Here is an 18,160-nt window from a genome sequence, read left to right on the forward strand (position 1 = left end):
ATTTTCAGAGCGGCTGACATAAGAAACACGGCAGAGGAAGAGTTTGGGTCGCTTCTTGCAACCGAAAGCGGACGGTGTCCTGGCAGGAGCCTTGCAGAGCTATCCCTTTGCGGAGGCCGCCATTCCCTCAGGAAGGAAAGAAACAGGGAAAGAAGCTCCTCAAAAGCAACCGGTGCTTTCGAGCCAAGCGCGTTCAGGGCAGCGTGGAGGAACCAGAACCGCCAGGGGCGGCCCTATAATAGAACGAGCTTCCGGTTCCGGGAGAGTAACCGCCCGCCTCGAAACCATATGACAGACGCCTCACCCAATCAGACGATTCCTTCGGCCCAGATGGGGGAGAGAGTGGGTGGGGACAATAGCGGCTTTCCCGCCTCGCGCTTCCAGCCAATGAGGGGCGGCGTTGGGGTTGCTAAGGAGAGCGGTTGGGTTGCCATGGGAAGCTTGGCGGCGGTTTGAGGCAGCGTCTGCGATGTGCGCTTGGCGTGAAGAGGCAGAGAGCGGATTAAGTGGCGAGGAGAGTCGCAGGAAGCGGTGGGTTAAAGTAGGTAACGAGGTGTGGTGTGTGTGTGTTGGGTGTTCTTTAGTTGCATTTGTGTTCCACTTTTCCTCCGCTGTCTTTCGTCCTTACAACAGCCCTGTGAGGTAGGCCAGGGACTGACTGGCCCGAGACCATCCCAGGCAGCTTAGTGGTGATTTAGACCTGGGTCTCCCCAATACGTACTCCTAAACATTTCATCATAGATGCTGGAAATCCTCGGTATTTGGATGTCTAGTCTTTGCTTGAAGGTCAGTAGCGACCCACCCCCAACACAAAACCCCCCAATATTGACAACGACGACAACAAAACAGTTTATTTATACCCCGCCCCTCTGGCTGGGTTTCCCCAGGCACTCTGGGCAGCTCCCAACAGAATATTAAAAACACAATCAAACATCAAACCTTAAAAACGTCCCTAAACAGGGCTGCATTTAAGTTCCTCTAATGTTCAATCAAAATACACCCTCTTCCATCGCAAACACATTAGGTATAGCCCTCCCATCTAAGGCAGAAAAGATAAAGGCTTTGCCCTCTTCTAAAGCGTCAGCCCTTCATTAGAAGATATTTGAGGAGTGCTATAATCCCACCTCAAATGGACGTGGGTGGCGCTGTGGTCTAAACCACTGAGCCTAGGGCTTGCTGAGCATGTCAAAGTGCAAGTAGATAAATAGGTACTGCTCCGGTGGGAAGGTAAATGGCGTTTCCAAACATCAGCTCCCTCGGCCAGTAAAGCGAGATGAGCGCTGCAACCCCAGAGTCATTCGCGACTGGATTTAACTGTCAGCGGTCCTTTACATTTACCTTTTTATAATCCCACCTCAGTCTTTTTCCTTCTTCAGGGTACTGTATGCTTGTTCAACGTTTCCTCATAAGGACTTCATTTCCTGTACTTCTGTCCCCTTCTAGTTGGTCCACATCCTTCTTAAAGTGAGAAGTCCCAGACCTGGACACGTTACTCCAGATGAATCTAATGAGGAATTGTTACTTCTCATGACTTGGAAACTAGCAAGAGGCTTGGGTGCTTGTAGGCTGCACTCTGGGCTAGACCAAAGACGAAACAAGGCTTCATTCCACCCAGGTCAAAGACTCAGTTTGGCACACACAGAAACCCCACACATTGGGAACCTCAGTTGTGTCCCTCTGGAGGCTTCACCTCGCTAGTCCCTCCATAGCTAGCCAAATAATTAGACACTAGCCAAATTATCTGCAGTGTGTTGGTGAAAGGTAACTGCATTTCCAAAAGTATTAATTCCACAGTTCACATCACACGAACAATTGCCCTGATATATCAGAATTAATTGTAAATACTTAAGGTAAACATGCACATGTTTGCAGACCTAAATATCTTGAAGGAGAAGCCCTATTCTATTCAAAGGGAGTACAAGTGGTTGTCCTACAATTACAGACCTTCCCTTCAATTGATTTATTCACCTGTTTAATGTGTGCTTCACCTAAGGATAGAGACAGACCTGGATAACAGTTGTGTTTTGTATTTTGTACTTCCAGAGACTTGGAATCAGCCATATTCCTCCTTACCTGTTGTCCGCTGTAGCACTTATTTGAATATCTACTCCCTCACTAATACTCCATCTTTGTACTCTTACCAGATGCAAAATCATGAGATCACCATCAGCCAGTTCCACCCCACCCCATCCCCTCACACTTTGTTTACCATCTGTAGCCTGATGAAGAATTATTGAAGTTTGCACACTATTGTTATAAGTCTTGGGTTTGTGGGTGCAAGTTGCCCATAATTCTTAGAATTATTAAAAGTTAGAACAAATCAAGGTTTGATTAAACTGTGCTGGAAAACCCTGGATTTAGCTTATGCTAACAAGCCAGGCTGTGTGAGTGAGAAAGTTGATTAGAGTGTACTGCTGATAATGCCAAGGCTGTAGATTTGGTCCCTGTTAGGGACAGCTGCATATTCCTGCAGAGGACTGGACAAGATGATCCTCAGGGTCCCTTCCAACTCTGTGATTCTATAATCAGTATGGTGATGGCCTTTTAATGGCAAACTCCCGTAGGGAATTTCACAAAACAAAAAAGAATAAGCAGAGCCCCTTGGAGGATTAGTAGAGCATTGGATCCTGTATATTCAAAGCCACAGGTGCCCCACCAGCAGAACAAAAATTTGGGGGCTTTTTGTTTGTTAGCACCAGCAGAACTACTGGTAATACCTTACTGCTCACCTGGACACAGCTGCTACCTATAATAAAGAGAGATCTGTGGCTGCCACCATCAACATTGGGATTAAGAATAGAATTGCATTCCTATTATGATTTTTTTTGACCTGTGGAGTAATCCTATGCACGTTTACTCAGAGATAACACTTACTGTGTTCAGTTGGGCTTTACTCCTAATAAGTATGCTTAGGATTACAGAATTGAACACACATTATAATACTCTGGGAAGAGATATTTGTCCCACCACCTTAAAAAAAATGCTGTGCCAAGAAATATGGCAGTTTTTCTGAGCAGTTTATCCTTTGTTTAACTATTACTACAGTTAGAAAGTTTATTTTTTGTTTTGCACATTCACCTCATACCAGTGCTATAATTTCTGTGAACATTTAGAACTAGTTGTCTTTCTGCTGTGTGGGTGTCCAGGATGTGAGAATTGCTTCTTGCTCACCTGCTGTTTGAGAGTTTCTCATCTCCGCTGTATTAAAAGATTGTATGTAGGTGTTAAAATTGTGAAAGCTATTAGTTGCTCCTTTGTGTGTTTATCCAAAAAGTCTAAAGTAGTCCTGGTGTGTTTTCAGGACCTGATAATTTGCTCATGCATTTCATTAACAGTTTTCTCCACCAAGTGCTTCTATTGATAATCAGTAGGCAATCTGCCATTTTTCATTTCTGTTTGGGTTACTTCATAAGCATGTTCCTGCATGAGGCTGTAACAAATAATAAAGTCAACAAGCAGAGATTTCTATTCACTGGTCCAAGTGTTTAATGAGAAATGTGGTTAGTTGATTCATTCTTAGTCTCTCTCAGCATTTTATCTTTCACAAGCATTCAGAGTACATTAGAATATTTCTCAACTGCTGGTATCTCTGCAGTCTTGCTGTTATCTAACTCAAGATTGCTTTTGACAGCATTTTCATTACTCTTTGATGGACATTTTAGTGGTTGTTAAAAAGTAAAGTCAGCAGTTGTTGTGATGGGGGGAACTGAGATGCTGTAAAACTGGATCTTTGTTGTAGGTTCCCCACCACCACCCTTTGGCAATATTTTCTAGATCCTAAATTCATTATATTTAACTATTGGGAGCCTGTAAGGTGTTTGGCAAAAATAGTAAGAAGGTGCCACTGCTGAGCAACAGCTGGCGGGGGGGGGCAACAAAACCTCTTTGTTGACTTGGGCCTTTTTTGATGTTTAGGACAGTTAACCTGTTCAGCTGCTTATTTTGTTGTTTTTACCTGATGAATTTTTATAACGTGTTTTGTTATTTTCTGATTTTTATTTAATTTTATTTCAACTCGTTAACCACTTAGAGAGTTTTTTTTCTCTCTAAAAAGTGAAGCAGTTTATCTTAGAATCATTGAATTGGAAGAGACTCTGAGGATCATCTAGTCTAACTTCCTTCATTGCAGGATATATGCAGCTGTCCCACATGGAGATCAAACCTGCAACCTTGGTGTTATCAGCACTACACTATAATCAACTGAGCTACCCAGTATATAAATTATCTAAATAATATCAGTGATTTTAAGAGCAAAATATAATAATCTCTGGGTCCCTAGAACAGTGTTGTACCTTGATCCCCTTTTACTGTTTTATTGTAGTGGCGTAAGAAGCTTGGGCTTTTTAAAAAAATAAAATTAATTGAAGAGATATATATCGCTTTAATAAAAACATCACATCTAGAAATAATAAAAGCTTTCAAATCCACATTTAAAATAAAATATCCAATTTTTGCTGGTATGAGTCATTAAAATGAATGATTCTAAATCAAACTTTAAGGATCACAGGCTTTTAAAACAGACCAAACTAGAACTGGGCAGTGAATTCTAATCCAAGATTAGACAGAAATGTGATCAAACTTGATTACTCATTTTCTTTTTGCCAAACATACGTCAAGAAATTCTTGTTTTAAAATCATTAATTACCTTGTTGTCTTTAGGCATTTGAGGCATGTGATGAAGACCACAAAGGATATTTAAACAGAGAGGACTACAAGGTGGCTGTAGTGATGCTGTTTGGCTATAAGCCCTCAAAGGTAAAGTTTATTTTCTTCCACCCTGTCTTGAGGATTGGCATATTCATTAAGCACCCTAAAATAAAATAATATATATAACATAAAATAATCAGATAAATATTCTGTAGTTTACGTTTCTTGAATTACGAAAAGTCTTCAAAGTACTGGGGTGTTTTTTCTCTCTCAAATTGCAGGAAATGGCAGTGAATGTTGGCCTTACCTCCATTGTGAGTTCTTGTATTTAAGTACCTGTAATTGACACAAATGTCTCTTATTTTAAGGTGTAATGTTTTATTATGTTTTAATATGTTGGAAGCTACCCAGTGTGGCTGGGGCAACCTAGTCAGATGGGTGGGGTACAAATAATAAAATTATTATGATATTATTAAAGGAGAGTCCCTTAAAGCACAGCACCCCAGCCCAATAGAAGTCAGTGGGTGCATCCTACAGAATCATCATAGATATCATTTGTTTCTAGCTTCATAAAGTATCCCTGAGATTTTGCAAGTGTAATGTCCATCACAGCGTGGGTGGCGCTGTGGGTTAAACCACAGAGCCTAGGACTTGACAATCAGAAGGTTGGCGGTTTGAATCCCCGCGACGGGGTGAGCTCCCATTGCTCGGTCCCTGCTCCTGCCAACCTAGCAGTTCGAAAGCACGTCAAAGTGCAAGTAGATAAATAGGTACCGCTCCGGCGGGAAGGTAAACAGCGTTTCCGTGCACTGCTCTGGTTCGCCAGAAGCAGCTTAGTCATGCTGGCCACATGACCCGGAAGCTGTACGCCAGCTCCCTTGGCCAATAAAGCAAGATGATCACCGCAACCCCAGAGTCGGTCACGACTGGACCTAATGGTGAGGGGTCCCTTTACCTTTACCTATGATGGACAGAGCAGATCAGCAACAAAATGCTGCAGCGTGGAGTGCTCCTGTTCACAATTCCAGTCTACTATACTGTTTTATTCCGGTCCAAACCTTCAGTTTAAAATTAAACTTCCTGGATTTTTTTTTTTTTTTACAAAACACATAGTTGTATGGATTCCTTATAACCGAAACTGAGCCACCCAGTGTAGGGATGCTAACTTGGCTGTTTCTCTATTTGAGCTAAAATAAAAGCTAACCTTGGTTATTCCAGTTTCTGAGATGGGGCAGGTCTGCCTCAGCTATTTTGCCAATAGAAGCTGCTTTTCTTTGTTCTTCGGAAATCAGTGTTGCATGGTGTAATTCACTCATATATCTTTATCTACTGTTTCTACATCAAAGCAGATTTCTCAATAGAATGTGTAGCTGGCTTGACCTTCTAAACTTCAAAGTTGCTTAAACAAACAAATGTTGCCCCACATCCCAGTCAATTATGCAAAATAGCTAAATAGAATCTTACCATATCTCAAAAACATATGCACAAGTAGATTGGGAATTAAAATTAGAAACTGCTATTGAAATGAAAATAAGAATTTCAGATGAACATTGCATTCACAACCAGTATGTTGCGCAAGTGACAACAGGAGCTAAGTCAAGGCACACTTGTTTTTAAAAGTTAGATTTTCCTAACTACTGTGTCAGTTGAGACATAATGACAAACCACAGCTTGGTGCTAAGTGAACAAGCCTTATGCTTACACCTTCCCTCCTTCTCCCCTTGTTCTACTCTGATTTCCCCTCCAACATCTGGATTAGCAGCAAACAAGGATTGCAAGCCTAGTTCAGCTGCTGTTCATGATCTTAGACTCTGTAAGCCGTGGTTTGTCCAGTTAGGGTGTAATGCTAAAATATGGCTTGCCACTAAACCAGGGAAATTCAGCCTGTTTCTTCAGTCCCAAGGACAATTAACAGCACAATGCTGTACAAGTCTGCTCAGAAGTAAGTCTCATTAAGTTGAAAAGGAATACATAGGGTTTCAGCCTTAACAGAGAAATAAGTGCTGTTGAACTCATTGGGGTTTACTTCTGAGTAGACATGCTTAGGATGACATTGCTTATTGATTTCCAGCCTTGAAAAGATTTGCCTAATGAAGTTTTAACAGATTTTTGTTTCATATTACCATGTATGTGAATACATGTGAAAGATGTGAATCAAAGTAATACCTTTTGTGACCATGAGATGTCACTGTTAATGCTTTCCATAGTGATTTGGAAAGTAGCTGATCTATGATATTTTTCAGTGACTTAATTAGAAATTCTGAGGCTGCACTTACCTGTTCTCTAATCTGTGAGAAAGCTTTACTGAGCACAGTTGGATTTGCTTCTGAGTAAATATGTTTAGGATTGTACTTTATGTCTGTAGTCTACAGTTCATTTGCTCCATATTTGTTCTGCTAATTCTTATAGAGTAAATGGCTTACTCTATTCTTATAGAGTAAACCATCCCAGTGGTCAGGGATGATGGGAGTTGTAGTCCCAAAACATCTGAAGGGCCGAGTTTGCCTATGCCTGGGCTAGCCTCTGTGGTGGAGTGCCCATTTGCTTGTGCATTCCAGAGACTTGGGACACAACCTGCACAAATAGTCCTGCCCACCCTGCTCTTGAAAAGGAGAGCAGAGGGGCATGCCAACTGTTGAATCAGTATATTAGCTAAGCTTATCCACGTCTTGTAGTTACCTGCCAGCTTGTAACTTGTAACCCCATGTTGGAACACTTTTTTGATTTCACAGTTAAAGCATTAAAAACCCCATGCTCTTCTCCATGTGCACTGCCTGTTTGGCTTAGCATCTCAGCTAGTTCAGAGAAATGGATCATGCCTTTCATTTTCTGACATCTGAAGTAAACAGCTGAACTGAAGGTAATTGTGGGTAAGACTGTGATAACGGTTTTGCAGAATTGGCTTATGTAGAGGTAGCAAATGAAACAATGAATTGAAAGAAATGTACCAAGTCATTTCTTGATGGTGTCACTTTTGTCTATTCTAGGTGGAAGTAGATTCAGTCATGGCTTCTGTGAAGCAAAATCAATCTGGTATGTACAAGCATCATATTTTGATCTTCACTCTCTTTTTAACTAGCGATAAGAGCTCAAACATGACAGAGTTAGAAAATAAGTATGGAATAGCTTTAATTACTAAATTTGTGAGAAATAATATATTGAAAAATATGCATTCAGGTTCACTTTTGGTGTACGATATTGAGCTAAACACTACAGTTTTAATGCTGCCCAGCTCAGTAGAACTGGAGAAGTGATCTTCTCTACAGCACTCCCCACCCCCCACCCCTTATTGTGGTGTAGAGGTGAAAGTAAGGAGCTCCAGTTTCAAGTCACAAGGGAATGGGAAACTGGATCATAGTCACACTTATATTTCATAGTTCGTATTATTTATTTAAGAAATTTCTATCCTATTTAAGCAAAACCTCTCAGAGCTGCTAACATAATAAAGATGAAAACAACAATAAATTCTTGAAACAATAGTGACAGAAAGACAGCTAAGTCTGATTAAAACAGAATATAAAAACTCACTATCTAGAAGGAAGGGAAGGGAAGATGGGATCTAGGCTGATATCAAGGAAAATAGAGAGGAAGCAAGAGGAAAGGGACAGGGCAAAATGTTCCAGGTTCAGTCTTCAGGTAGGACTGGTGTCTGAAACCCTTAAGGTTTGCTGCCAATCAATTTAATCCTGAGCTAGATGGACACTTTCACATGCTCCAGAAAGGGTTCGCTTACTCAGACAAAGAAAAGGCAAGAATTATAAAAGAATGTATATTACACTTTGTACTTATCACAGCAGAAATAGTGTTTAAAAGTGCCTTTTACAAGAGGGGTTATAAAGAAGATTTAATCCATTTTCCCTCCGGTTGCCTTGGAGCAAGGTTGTTTTTTTTTAAAATAAAACAAAAGCAGTCCTTCAGCTTACAGAAATATATGTTTATATTTGTAAGGGACTTTAATCTGACATTCTTCCTTCACTGCCATGATGTACCTGAGTGGCATTCCTCACTCCAGCTTCCATTTCACACCTTCCGTTTCTGCTTGGAAATCAGTCATCTTATTCCTAACAACATCTTTGATGAAAGATGAGAAACTGAATCTGAACTTGAATGGAAACTTCAGTTCAAATGAAAACACATTGGTGTAAGATACCTTTACTAAACCGAACAAAATCTTTCATGAAAAATGAATGAAAACCATATGCTGCTTAAGGTTCCTCTGCGACTCGGCATTTTTGAGATGAGAAGTTATGTGTGATCTCACCTCCAGACCTAAGTGTTTGTTGGAAGATTTTGCAAGGGGGCTTGTTGCTTGCAAGACAGAATGCCTTGCATTGATCATAGTGACAGCCTAGCTCAGGATTATCTTATGATGTGCCAATGCAGTTTCTTTTCAGTAGGCATGGATAATCCTGTGTTCTGATTTCTGTGAGCCTTCTAGATGTATTGTGAAATTACACGCACATTATTTTGAATTGTCCTGTGTTTCCTATATCCCCAAATCAGTTTTGAAGGCCCCTGTGTAGATGTGACTTCAGAATTACGTGAATCCTTTAAGCTGCTAAACTGACGATGTAAGAAGAGCCCTAACTGGAGCAGACCACAGACCAATCTAGTCCAGCTCCCTGTTTACCACTCAAGCCAACCAAACACCTATTGGAAACTCGCAGGCAAGAGATGAACACAGTAGCCTAACAGTGTGTGTGCGTTTGTGTGCACAAACATTTATAAATAGTCAGATGAACAAGGGAAGATACAACATAAGAAACCTAGAATGAAAGGAAATAGAGTAGAATTTCACACTTCTCATCTGCTAAGTGTGTAACCAGCACAGAAGGCCTATGTGCATAGCATTTTAAGCCCTATATTACATTCATAAGACTAAAACGCAAGCTGTTGGCCTGGAGAATTTAACTTTATCTAATGCTCCAATGAATACATATTGGGAGATGAGTGTCTGTTAAGCATGGGTCACTTCATAATGTAAGCCAGCGTGCATTAATGAAATTGGATATTCAGGCAGGCAAATGCAGTATGTTTAGGCATTCCCTGCTATTAAAAAATTGCACATCATAAACAGAACCTGATAGTTGAAGACAGTGTGGTCTTACAATCCTTGAAATAGACAACATCCCCAACCCTCTGAAACAGATTTTGGAGGGTGCATGGAAGTCTGCAGGGGTGAGGAGAGGAAAAGATAAGTCCCATTTGTGCAAGTGAATTGCACAAGAAGAATGCCACAATTTAATATTACCCATAATGTTTCCATAAGTGAATTGTGAAAACAACATTCAGATAAGCAGTTCATAGGGTAGCAGGCAAGGGTGGTGCTCCTACCTGTGTAAATGATATGATGTGGGAATGAATCCTGTAGTTCTTACATTATTTAATATTGAGATTCTGTTTCGTTGAGCTGTAGATGTTGGAGTAGCGGGTGGTGCTGTGGTCTAAACCACTGATCATCTTGGGCTTCCTGATCAGAAGGTTGGCGGTGTGAATCCCCGCAATGGGGTGAGCTTCTGTTGCTCTGTCCCAGCTCCTGTCAACCTAGCAGTTCAAAAGCACACCAGTACAAGTAGATAAATAGGCACCGCTTCAGTGGGAAGGTAAATGGCGTTTCCATGCGCTCTGGTTTCCATCATGGTGTTCCATTGCGTCAGAAGCGGTTTAGTCATGCTGGCTATGGACAAACACCGGCTCCCTCGTCCTGACAACCCCATAGTCGCCTTTGAATGGACTTAACCATCCCGGGGTTCCTTTACTTTACACAAGTGCTCCATGTTATCTGAATAAATCATGACAGGAGTGAGGAGCAATAAGGTTTGGGCTTGTATGCTCCCTTTTTTTTCTTCCAGCATGGCTGCAAGGATGAGTTCAGAAGCTTTCACTTTTAAAAATAAATGTCTGAACCCAACAAACCTATTCATTTTATATACAGTTTATTTGAAATAAGTTGACTTCAAATCATGAGTTATAAAACTAGTTTTGTTTAACAAACTATAGTTAACTAACTGCCCTGTTCCTCATAGGAAAGGTGGTATGTAAATTTAATATAAATAAATAAATAAATAAAATTTAACCACAATTGAGGGGTTGGACATAACACTAAATTGTGTTTAATAAAAAATGGAAGCAAAAAATGTTGAATCTCCTCACATAGGGAGATGTGCATGAGCCCAGGGCTTGCTGCAACTTATCTCTCTCACAGTGACCCATGTTTTATTGTGACATTTAAACTGGCCCTATTATCTATCTGTGCTCATTAACTGTGTTCTTGGTTTTGACAAGACCACAGCTGTACCTGTTCTCCCTGTCTAGAGGAAAAAACACGGGGTTAAAAAGAAAATACACAATCAGATTTTTCTGTTGACTTAAAAAAAATACGAAAGAAAATAGAGAATTCTGACTTTGCATTTTAAATTGTATCATTGGCAGAATAACTTCAAATCAATTCCAAGTTGTTTAGTTCAGTGCCCATTTTTACACATCAGCAGAGCAGAACACAGAATCAGTTGTAATGGAGTATCACAGGAGGTACTAAAAAATAAGATCCTTTATATTTATGTCACACATAGCTCAGTATAGCAGCTTAAAATCATAACTTCTGTATACTAACAGCCACCTGTTATAGCCCACTGGTTTCTCTCTTTCTGCTTATACCCAACTAGTTTCCCACCAGGGGATTAGATTCTTATAAGCAGTAGCATTATAACCCTGTTTTAGGCTGCAATCCTATAGCTACATATATGCCTGTAAGTCCCATTGAAATCAACAGAATATACTGTGTAAATATGTTTAAGCCTCATTATTTGTGCAGTAGAAGAGAAGTGAACTGCAGTAATATAAAAACCCTATTTCAAGAATTGTTCTTTTACTTAACATATTAAGATTGCAGTCCTCCCACTTATTGGAGAGTTTGCCACATGGTACTTACTTTTGAGTAGACATGTATAGGATTGCAGGGTAAGACTGCAATCCTGTGCACACTGACTGGGGAGTAAATAGTGACCCCTCCTTCTGAATAAGCATTCATTCCCAAAGTGCTATGCTGCTTGTGTTGCAAATAATTTTTGGAGGAATAATGATAAGCATTTGACATATCCCAAATTTCTTATTTTTCTAGGTGTATCACTTGAAGAATTTCTAAATCTTATGAGTACAAAGAAGGCTGCACATTTTTACCAAAGCGAAGTAAGGCAGCTATTCACTGCTTTTGACAGGCAATGTAAGTTTTGCTTTCATATTAATTCCACAAGTCTTACTGTTTTCCATCACTGTTATCCTCACAACAAGCCTGCGAAGCAAGTACAGTCATACCTTGGAGGTTGAGCAGAATCTGTTCTGGAAGTCCATTCGACTTCTAAAACGTTCGGAAACCAATGTGCGGCTTCTGATTGGCTGCAGGAAGCAGGAACAGTCACTTCTGGGTTTGCAGCATTCGAGAGCCAAAACGTTTGAGAACTAAGCTGTTTGAAAATCCAAGTACGACTGTATGGCAGATACTGGCAGGCCCAACATCATCCAAGAGCTTCATAACCAAGAGGTGGTTTGAGTTAGGTTATCCTCAATCTTTGTCTGACCCTTTAAAGTGCAATACCACACTAGCTATTTATGAACAAGAAGAGCTCAAGAAAATACAGGGTCTTGTATTTCCTGGTATTATTTAGTTATTAAACCCAAACACAATAACCAGGTCTGGAACTAAATTGCCTCTAAACATACGTGCACTTGAGACGTCACATCCTTTAAAAAAATAATAAGAGGGATTCACACTCTTAGGGAGCCCTTGGTTCCAGGCTTTAAATCTGTCTTAATCCTGATTTATAGATTCACCACTCTTCTAAATATTTAAATGTCTTTCCTCGTATACTTTCTCCCCCTCTTTATCAAGGTAGAGGATATTTGTCTTTAGAAGATTTCAGAAAAGCTTTCAGTGTTGTGGCCCCAAAGCTGCCAGAGAGGACTGTAGTTGAAGCATTCAGGTAAGATGAACAGAATCATTTGGTTGTGTTTCTAAACTGCAGACATGGTTCAGTCCAAACCACTGCAGGCCTTGTGTCTACAAGCAAAAGGGTCTACTTAGTGGAAAGCAGAGCCCTGTTTCCTCTTCTCTCCGCACAGCACCGTCACACAGAATGGGAGACCTGCACACATCTCCTATAGCCCCGTCCTCTGTCAAAGAACTCAGGGCAGCTAGTAATATTTGAAAACAAGAAAACCTAGGAGAAAAATTACCATGTAAAGCAAATGCCGTTAATAGTAAAACAACCTCGGCAACAAATAGTAAAATCAGCAGAATCAGATTGCATAAAATGCCAAAGAGAATTAAAAGGTCAGCAAGGCTGAGCAGCTGCATAGCTGAGAATGGAGACGGAGTTCCAAAGACAAGGCACCACGACTGAGAAAGCCCTACTCCACTTCAGACAGTACAGGCATTCTGAGCACAGTGCATCTTAATGGTCAGCCAGGATCATATGGTAGCAGGAGAACTCTCTCCATTAGCAGCTGTTCTACCTGGCTGCATCCAAGGGACAAGTGGCATTTATTTATAAAAAATATTTTTTCGACTGCCCTTCAGACAAAATCTTAGGATAGTGTACAAAAATATTTACGAATGAGATAAAATCCCATTAAAAACAATACAGTCTGATCATTAAAATGCCTGGTTTATCTTAAAAGCTGAAACCACTGAATAGGTCTGTCAATACAGAAAAGTCTCCAAAGGCACCGGAACATTAGGAATGACAAAGCCTGCTGAACCTCTCCTGGAAGAGCATTCAACAGTCTTGGCATTCAGTATATGCACCTTGAGTGCATTGGCAGAAAAGCAATATAGTGTGATGTAAATGAACAAATAATAGATATCATGCACCCCAGAGCACCTTGCCTTCTATTCACACTGCATTGCTATCAGTTGGAGGTGCTTTGGAATACACATCTCAGGCAGTACTTGTGACACATGTTATTATTACTTGTTGAGAGCTCTGAATCCTAACCACTAGACCACCAGGGAAGTGATTATTATTATTAATTGTTAATACCTTTTCTAAAAATTGCAACCACTGTTTGATGAGGATGAATATATATTTAGGAGTTTGTATAGTATTTAAAATTGCAAGCATTGATTCGAGGGTTTAAAAGGAAATTAGTCATTTTTAGGGCACATACAGTAGTATACTATATGGTGCTGCTATCCTTTACCTTATACTATATGGGCTACTTTTACATTTGCAAAAATTGTAAGTTTTTTTCGCTTAGAGATTATGTTAAATGTGTGTTGTCCCTTCTGTTCTCTGGATAAAAGATGTCCAAGTAATTCCGTAATCCAGAAGATTTATATAAAATGAAGTAATCTTATATATTTTACACCAAACTACTCATGGTGGGACAAACAAAAATGTATTGCAAAGAGCTCCAAAAAGATCTCTCCTAACTGGGTGAATGGGCATTAAAACGGCAATGCAGTTAATTATAAGCAACTAGAAAGTGGCGCACATTTGGGGCAAACTTTGTATATATGTGTCAGGGTTTCTGGGAGAGAGGAGGAGATGACAGAGGAGACGGAGAGCGAGTGGGAGGAGGGGCAGAAGGATGAGGAAGAAGATGACGGAATTCTGAGGGAATCCACGAGTCTGAGCAGCGAGTCAGAGGATTCTCAAAAGGGGGTTACCTTAATCAAGCAAAAGGGAGGAGAAGGGAGAAGCGGAGAGGAGCCCAGTGGAAGACAGACGCAGCAAGAGGCGTCTCAGCCGGAACGGAGAAAAGGGGGTGGAGTCGTCAGCCTCTCGGAGGGAGCAGGATTAGGAGAGAACAGAGAAAGGGGGTTGGAGCAAGGTGTTCAGCCGGAAAGGGTGGAGAGCAGAACAAGGGGTGGTGTAGCGGTCGAAAGAAAGGTCAGCAGCAACGTACGCGCGCCAAGTTCAAACGTAGAGGCGCGCGGAAGTGGAGAGAGCTCAGGGGAGGAGCCCGGCCCTAAAGCCAGAAGGAGGGGGGAAGAGGCGGCAGAGGATTCAGCCTCAGGCGAGTCACGGAGAGAGGGAACCCAGGGGGGCAGGAAGACCCTGCGGAAAAGAAAGGAGAGGAAGAGGTGGTCTAGAGCCAGGCTATTAAGTTGGTGTGGAAGAGGGGAGGAGTCAGAGGGGACTTCAGCGGTCTAACGTGACAGACGTACGGCCACGATGCTGAACTGTACGAGAAGCAGAAATCTTCAATAAACTTTTCCTGTAAATAAACTGCAACGGAGTGAGGTCTCTTGTGAGCTGGGACCCGTCCTGGGTGGCCGTGACAGTAAGTCCCCTCTCAGAAAGCAAAATTTTTTTTTTGCGAAGCTCACGAACGGGAGCAGCCATGAGCGCTGAGGAGCAGCTGGTTGCACTGCGGGATCAGGTTACCGCTCTCACATCGGCAGTCATTGCTTCGCAGAAGAAGAATGACGACTTGGAGAAGACGTGCCAGGATTTGCAGGCAAGGTGGGAACACGCGGACAGGGCGGGGGCCCCAGGTTCCAGAGCGGAGGGCATTGCGCTTGGTCGGAGGGGGGGTGCCCTGGTTCCGCATTTTAATGGCAACTTGCAAGACTATCCCAATTTCAGAGCGGACGTCGTATATGCACTGCATTTACTCCGTCACGATTTTAAAGATGAGGAGGAGAAAGTGGGGTTCATTGTTTCGCACCTGCATGGGGAGGCCAGGGCTTGGCTACGCAATCTGTGGCGCGAAGATGGACCGGCCCGTCGCAATTCAACTGCGTTCATCAAAGCGATGGATTCTTGTTTTCAATCCTCTGTGGATGTGGACATTGCGCGCCGTCAAATGCACGGGCTGAGGCAGGGGAAAGCGACTGTGCGCCAATACCACTCTAAATTTTTTGCATTGCTCACCGCCTTAGATTGGCCAAAGGACAGTAAGCCGGTCAGAGATCTTTTTTGGGAGGGATTGAGCCCCCCCATCAAGGATGAGATCGCTAGGGGGGACAGACCCCAGACCCTAGAAGACGTGGTGCACCGGGCTTTAGCTATTGGAATTCGACATGAGGGACGTCCGTGGCACGAGGAGGACGGGTCCCAAGCGCGTGCGCAAGCGAGGACTCTCCCTTTTGTGCACAGGGATTTCAGCCGTGCGCACCCCTCGCCAATGGGGAAGGACAGCGAGGAGCCAATGGAGATTGGTGGTGCTAGGGCTCAGAAGCCATCCCAGAGCCCTGTCCCTGGTGCAGCCAAAGCGAAGCCTCCTAGAGGAACCAGGAAGTGTTACATCTGTGACAGTGCGCACCATAAGGCGAAAGAGTGCCCCCAGAGGCTCCAGAAGCACACTGCAGCACTGGCAACTGTAACAGCAGAGGTGCAACCAGGGGAGCAGCTTCAGGGAAACGACAGTGCCTGGCTGGAAGCAGAGCTACTGGGGCTCAGCCAGGCGGATCTGTAGACAAGCCCCCAGCATCACTGCAGAGCGTGGACCCTTTGCCTCCCAGACCGGCAGTTCTGCTCACAGCAACACTCCAGTTGCCTGATGGGAGACTCCTCGAGGTTCCAATAACGATCGATTCGGGGAGCAACGCCGACTTCGTGGGACTGCAGTTCGTTAAGCAGCACAACATGGCGCTCCTGCCTGCAACGACGCCTCTAAACGTGGTCACGGTAGACGGCAGGAAGTTGCTGGGGGGGCAAGTGGTGCAGCAAACCCCTCCCATGATGATGCAGATTGGCAACCATCGAGAACTTATTAGTTTCAATGTCACCCACTTATCGGACACACCCATCGTGTTAGGCATGAGTTGGCTGGAGAGGCACAGTCCCGCGGTTGCGTGGTACCAGCGGCAGATCACCTTTTGTTCATCGTATTGTGCTCAGCATTGCTTTCAGACCGATCAGGGAGGAGAAGCCGAGCAGCAGTTGCATCTGGGTATGGTACAAACGGTGCCTCACAAGTACCAGGACTTCTTGGAGGTTTTCTGTGAGAAGGAAGCTGACAAGTTGCCGCCTCACAGACCTTACGACTGCGCGATTGATTTAGTGCCAGGGGCGCAACTGCCTGCTGCCAAGCTGTACTCCATGTCGGAAGACGAGATGCAAGAGCTTCGGGAGTTCATAGACCATAACCTCAAGCGAGGTTTCATCCAGGAATCTAAAGCAGCGGGTGGCAGCCCTGTGTTCTTTGTGAAGAAGAAAAACACGCCCCAAAAAAGGCTTATAGTGGATTACAGGTTCATAAACAGCTTGACTAAGCCCAAAGCTTTCCCCATGCCCAAGATTGACGACCTTTTAGCGACCGTCAGGAGGGGCAAGATGTTCACCAAGATGGCGCATTTCATCCCTTGTGCCAAGGTGGCGACGGCAGAACAGACCGCAAAGCTCTTCATCGATCACGTCTTCAGAGTGCATGGACTTCCGCAGTCCGTCTTGTCCGACAGGGGGCGCCAGTTTGTTTCCACTTTCTGGCGAAAGCTTCTGGGCATATTGCACGTCAAAATCAACCTGACATCGGCGAGACATCCACAAACCAACGGTCAAGCGGAGAGGGTCAACGCGATCATGCAGCAGTACCTGCGGTGCTACGCCAACCAGCGACCTGCGGCGTGGGTGGACTATCTGCCGATGGCTGAATTCGCCTACAACAACACGAAACACGCATCCACCGGGGTGACGCCTTTCTTCGCGAACAATGGCCGTCATCCCAGAACCTTCCCGAGATTTGCGGCACCAGGAGGGGGGGGGCCTCAAGATGCCGACCAGTTTGCAGCGGAGTTGCAAGAGGTGCACGAGGAGCTGCGGAGACATTTGGAGCTGGCAAAACAGGCGTATAAGGTGCAGGCCGATAAGCACAGGAGGGCGGGAGAGGACATCCAGATTGGGGACTGGGTGTGGTTAGCAGCCCACGCGATGCCGGCCAGGTCATTGGCCAAGAAGAAGTTAGGACACAGGCAGCTAGGGCCATATCAAGTTGAGGCTAAGATCAATCCGGTGGCTTTTCGTCTAGCCCTTCCGGAGGGTTCCAGGGTGCACCCGGTCTTTCATAGGTCGGTGCTCACTCCCTACAAAACCCCACACAGGTTTCAAGAGTCAGGAGCACTCCCAGAGCCACGTAGGAGGGCGCCTGAGGGGGGGGAATCGCCAAGACCAGAACCTCTTAACGAGGTCACAGAGATACTGGACTCGAGATGGGGGGAGGAGGGAGTTGAATATTTTCTAGCCAGGGAAGGCACTCCGGCCTCTGCCAATAGCTGGGTGCCGGGTTACGCGTTGGACGAACCCCTGTTGAAGGAGGAGTTCCATGCACTTTTTCCGCACAAGCCCATGCCCGAGGAGTATTTTGATGATTGGCTTTTCACGCCCACTTTGTCAGACAGCACGTTCGAGGGTTTCTCCTCACCCGAGGGCCATACGCCCGAAACAAGCCCGACCAGGGATCCGAGACTGGGGGGGGAGGAGACAGGCCCTTGTTGGTGGGTGGATCAGCCAAGGGAGGCATGGAGTCAGAGATGGATGGTAGGTCCTTGGCAGGCAGCGCCAGGAGAAGC

The 18,160-nt window shown here is 43.8% G+C and overlaps 1 protein-coding gene across 2 annotated transcripts in view; it reads left to right on the top strand.

The window, feature by feature from the left end:
• The first annotated feature begins 382 nt into the window (after positions 1–382).
• EFCAB11 (EF-hand calcium binding domain 11) overlaps positions 383–18,160 on the top strand; it is a 56,238-nt gene continuing 38,460 nt past the window's right edge. For both annotated transcript variants that reach the window (XM_081915980.1, XM_081915979.1), the window contains exons 1-5: positions 383–541; positions 4,660–4,755; positions 7,635–7,680; positions 11,768–11,869; positions 12,536–12,626. In XM_081915980.1, coding sequence (XP_081772106.1) covers positions 470–541; positions 4,660–4,755; positions 7,635–7,680; positions 11,768–11,869; positions 12,536–12,626 — 407 coding nt within the window. In that variant the 5' untranslated portion in view covers positions 383–469. The remainder of the gene's footprint in view (positions 542–4,659; positions 4,756–7,634; positions 7,681–11,767; positions 11,870–12,535; positions 12,627–18,160) is intronic.

This window comes from Podarcis melisellensis, assembly GCF_964234715.1.
Source record: "Podarcis melisellensis genome assembly, chromosome: 1".
Classification (NCBI taxonomy): domain Eukaryota; kingdom Metazoa; phylum Chordata; class Lepidosauria; order Squamata; family Lacertidae; genus Podarcis; species Podarcis melisellensis.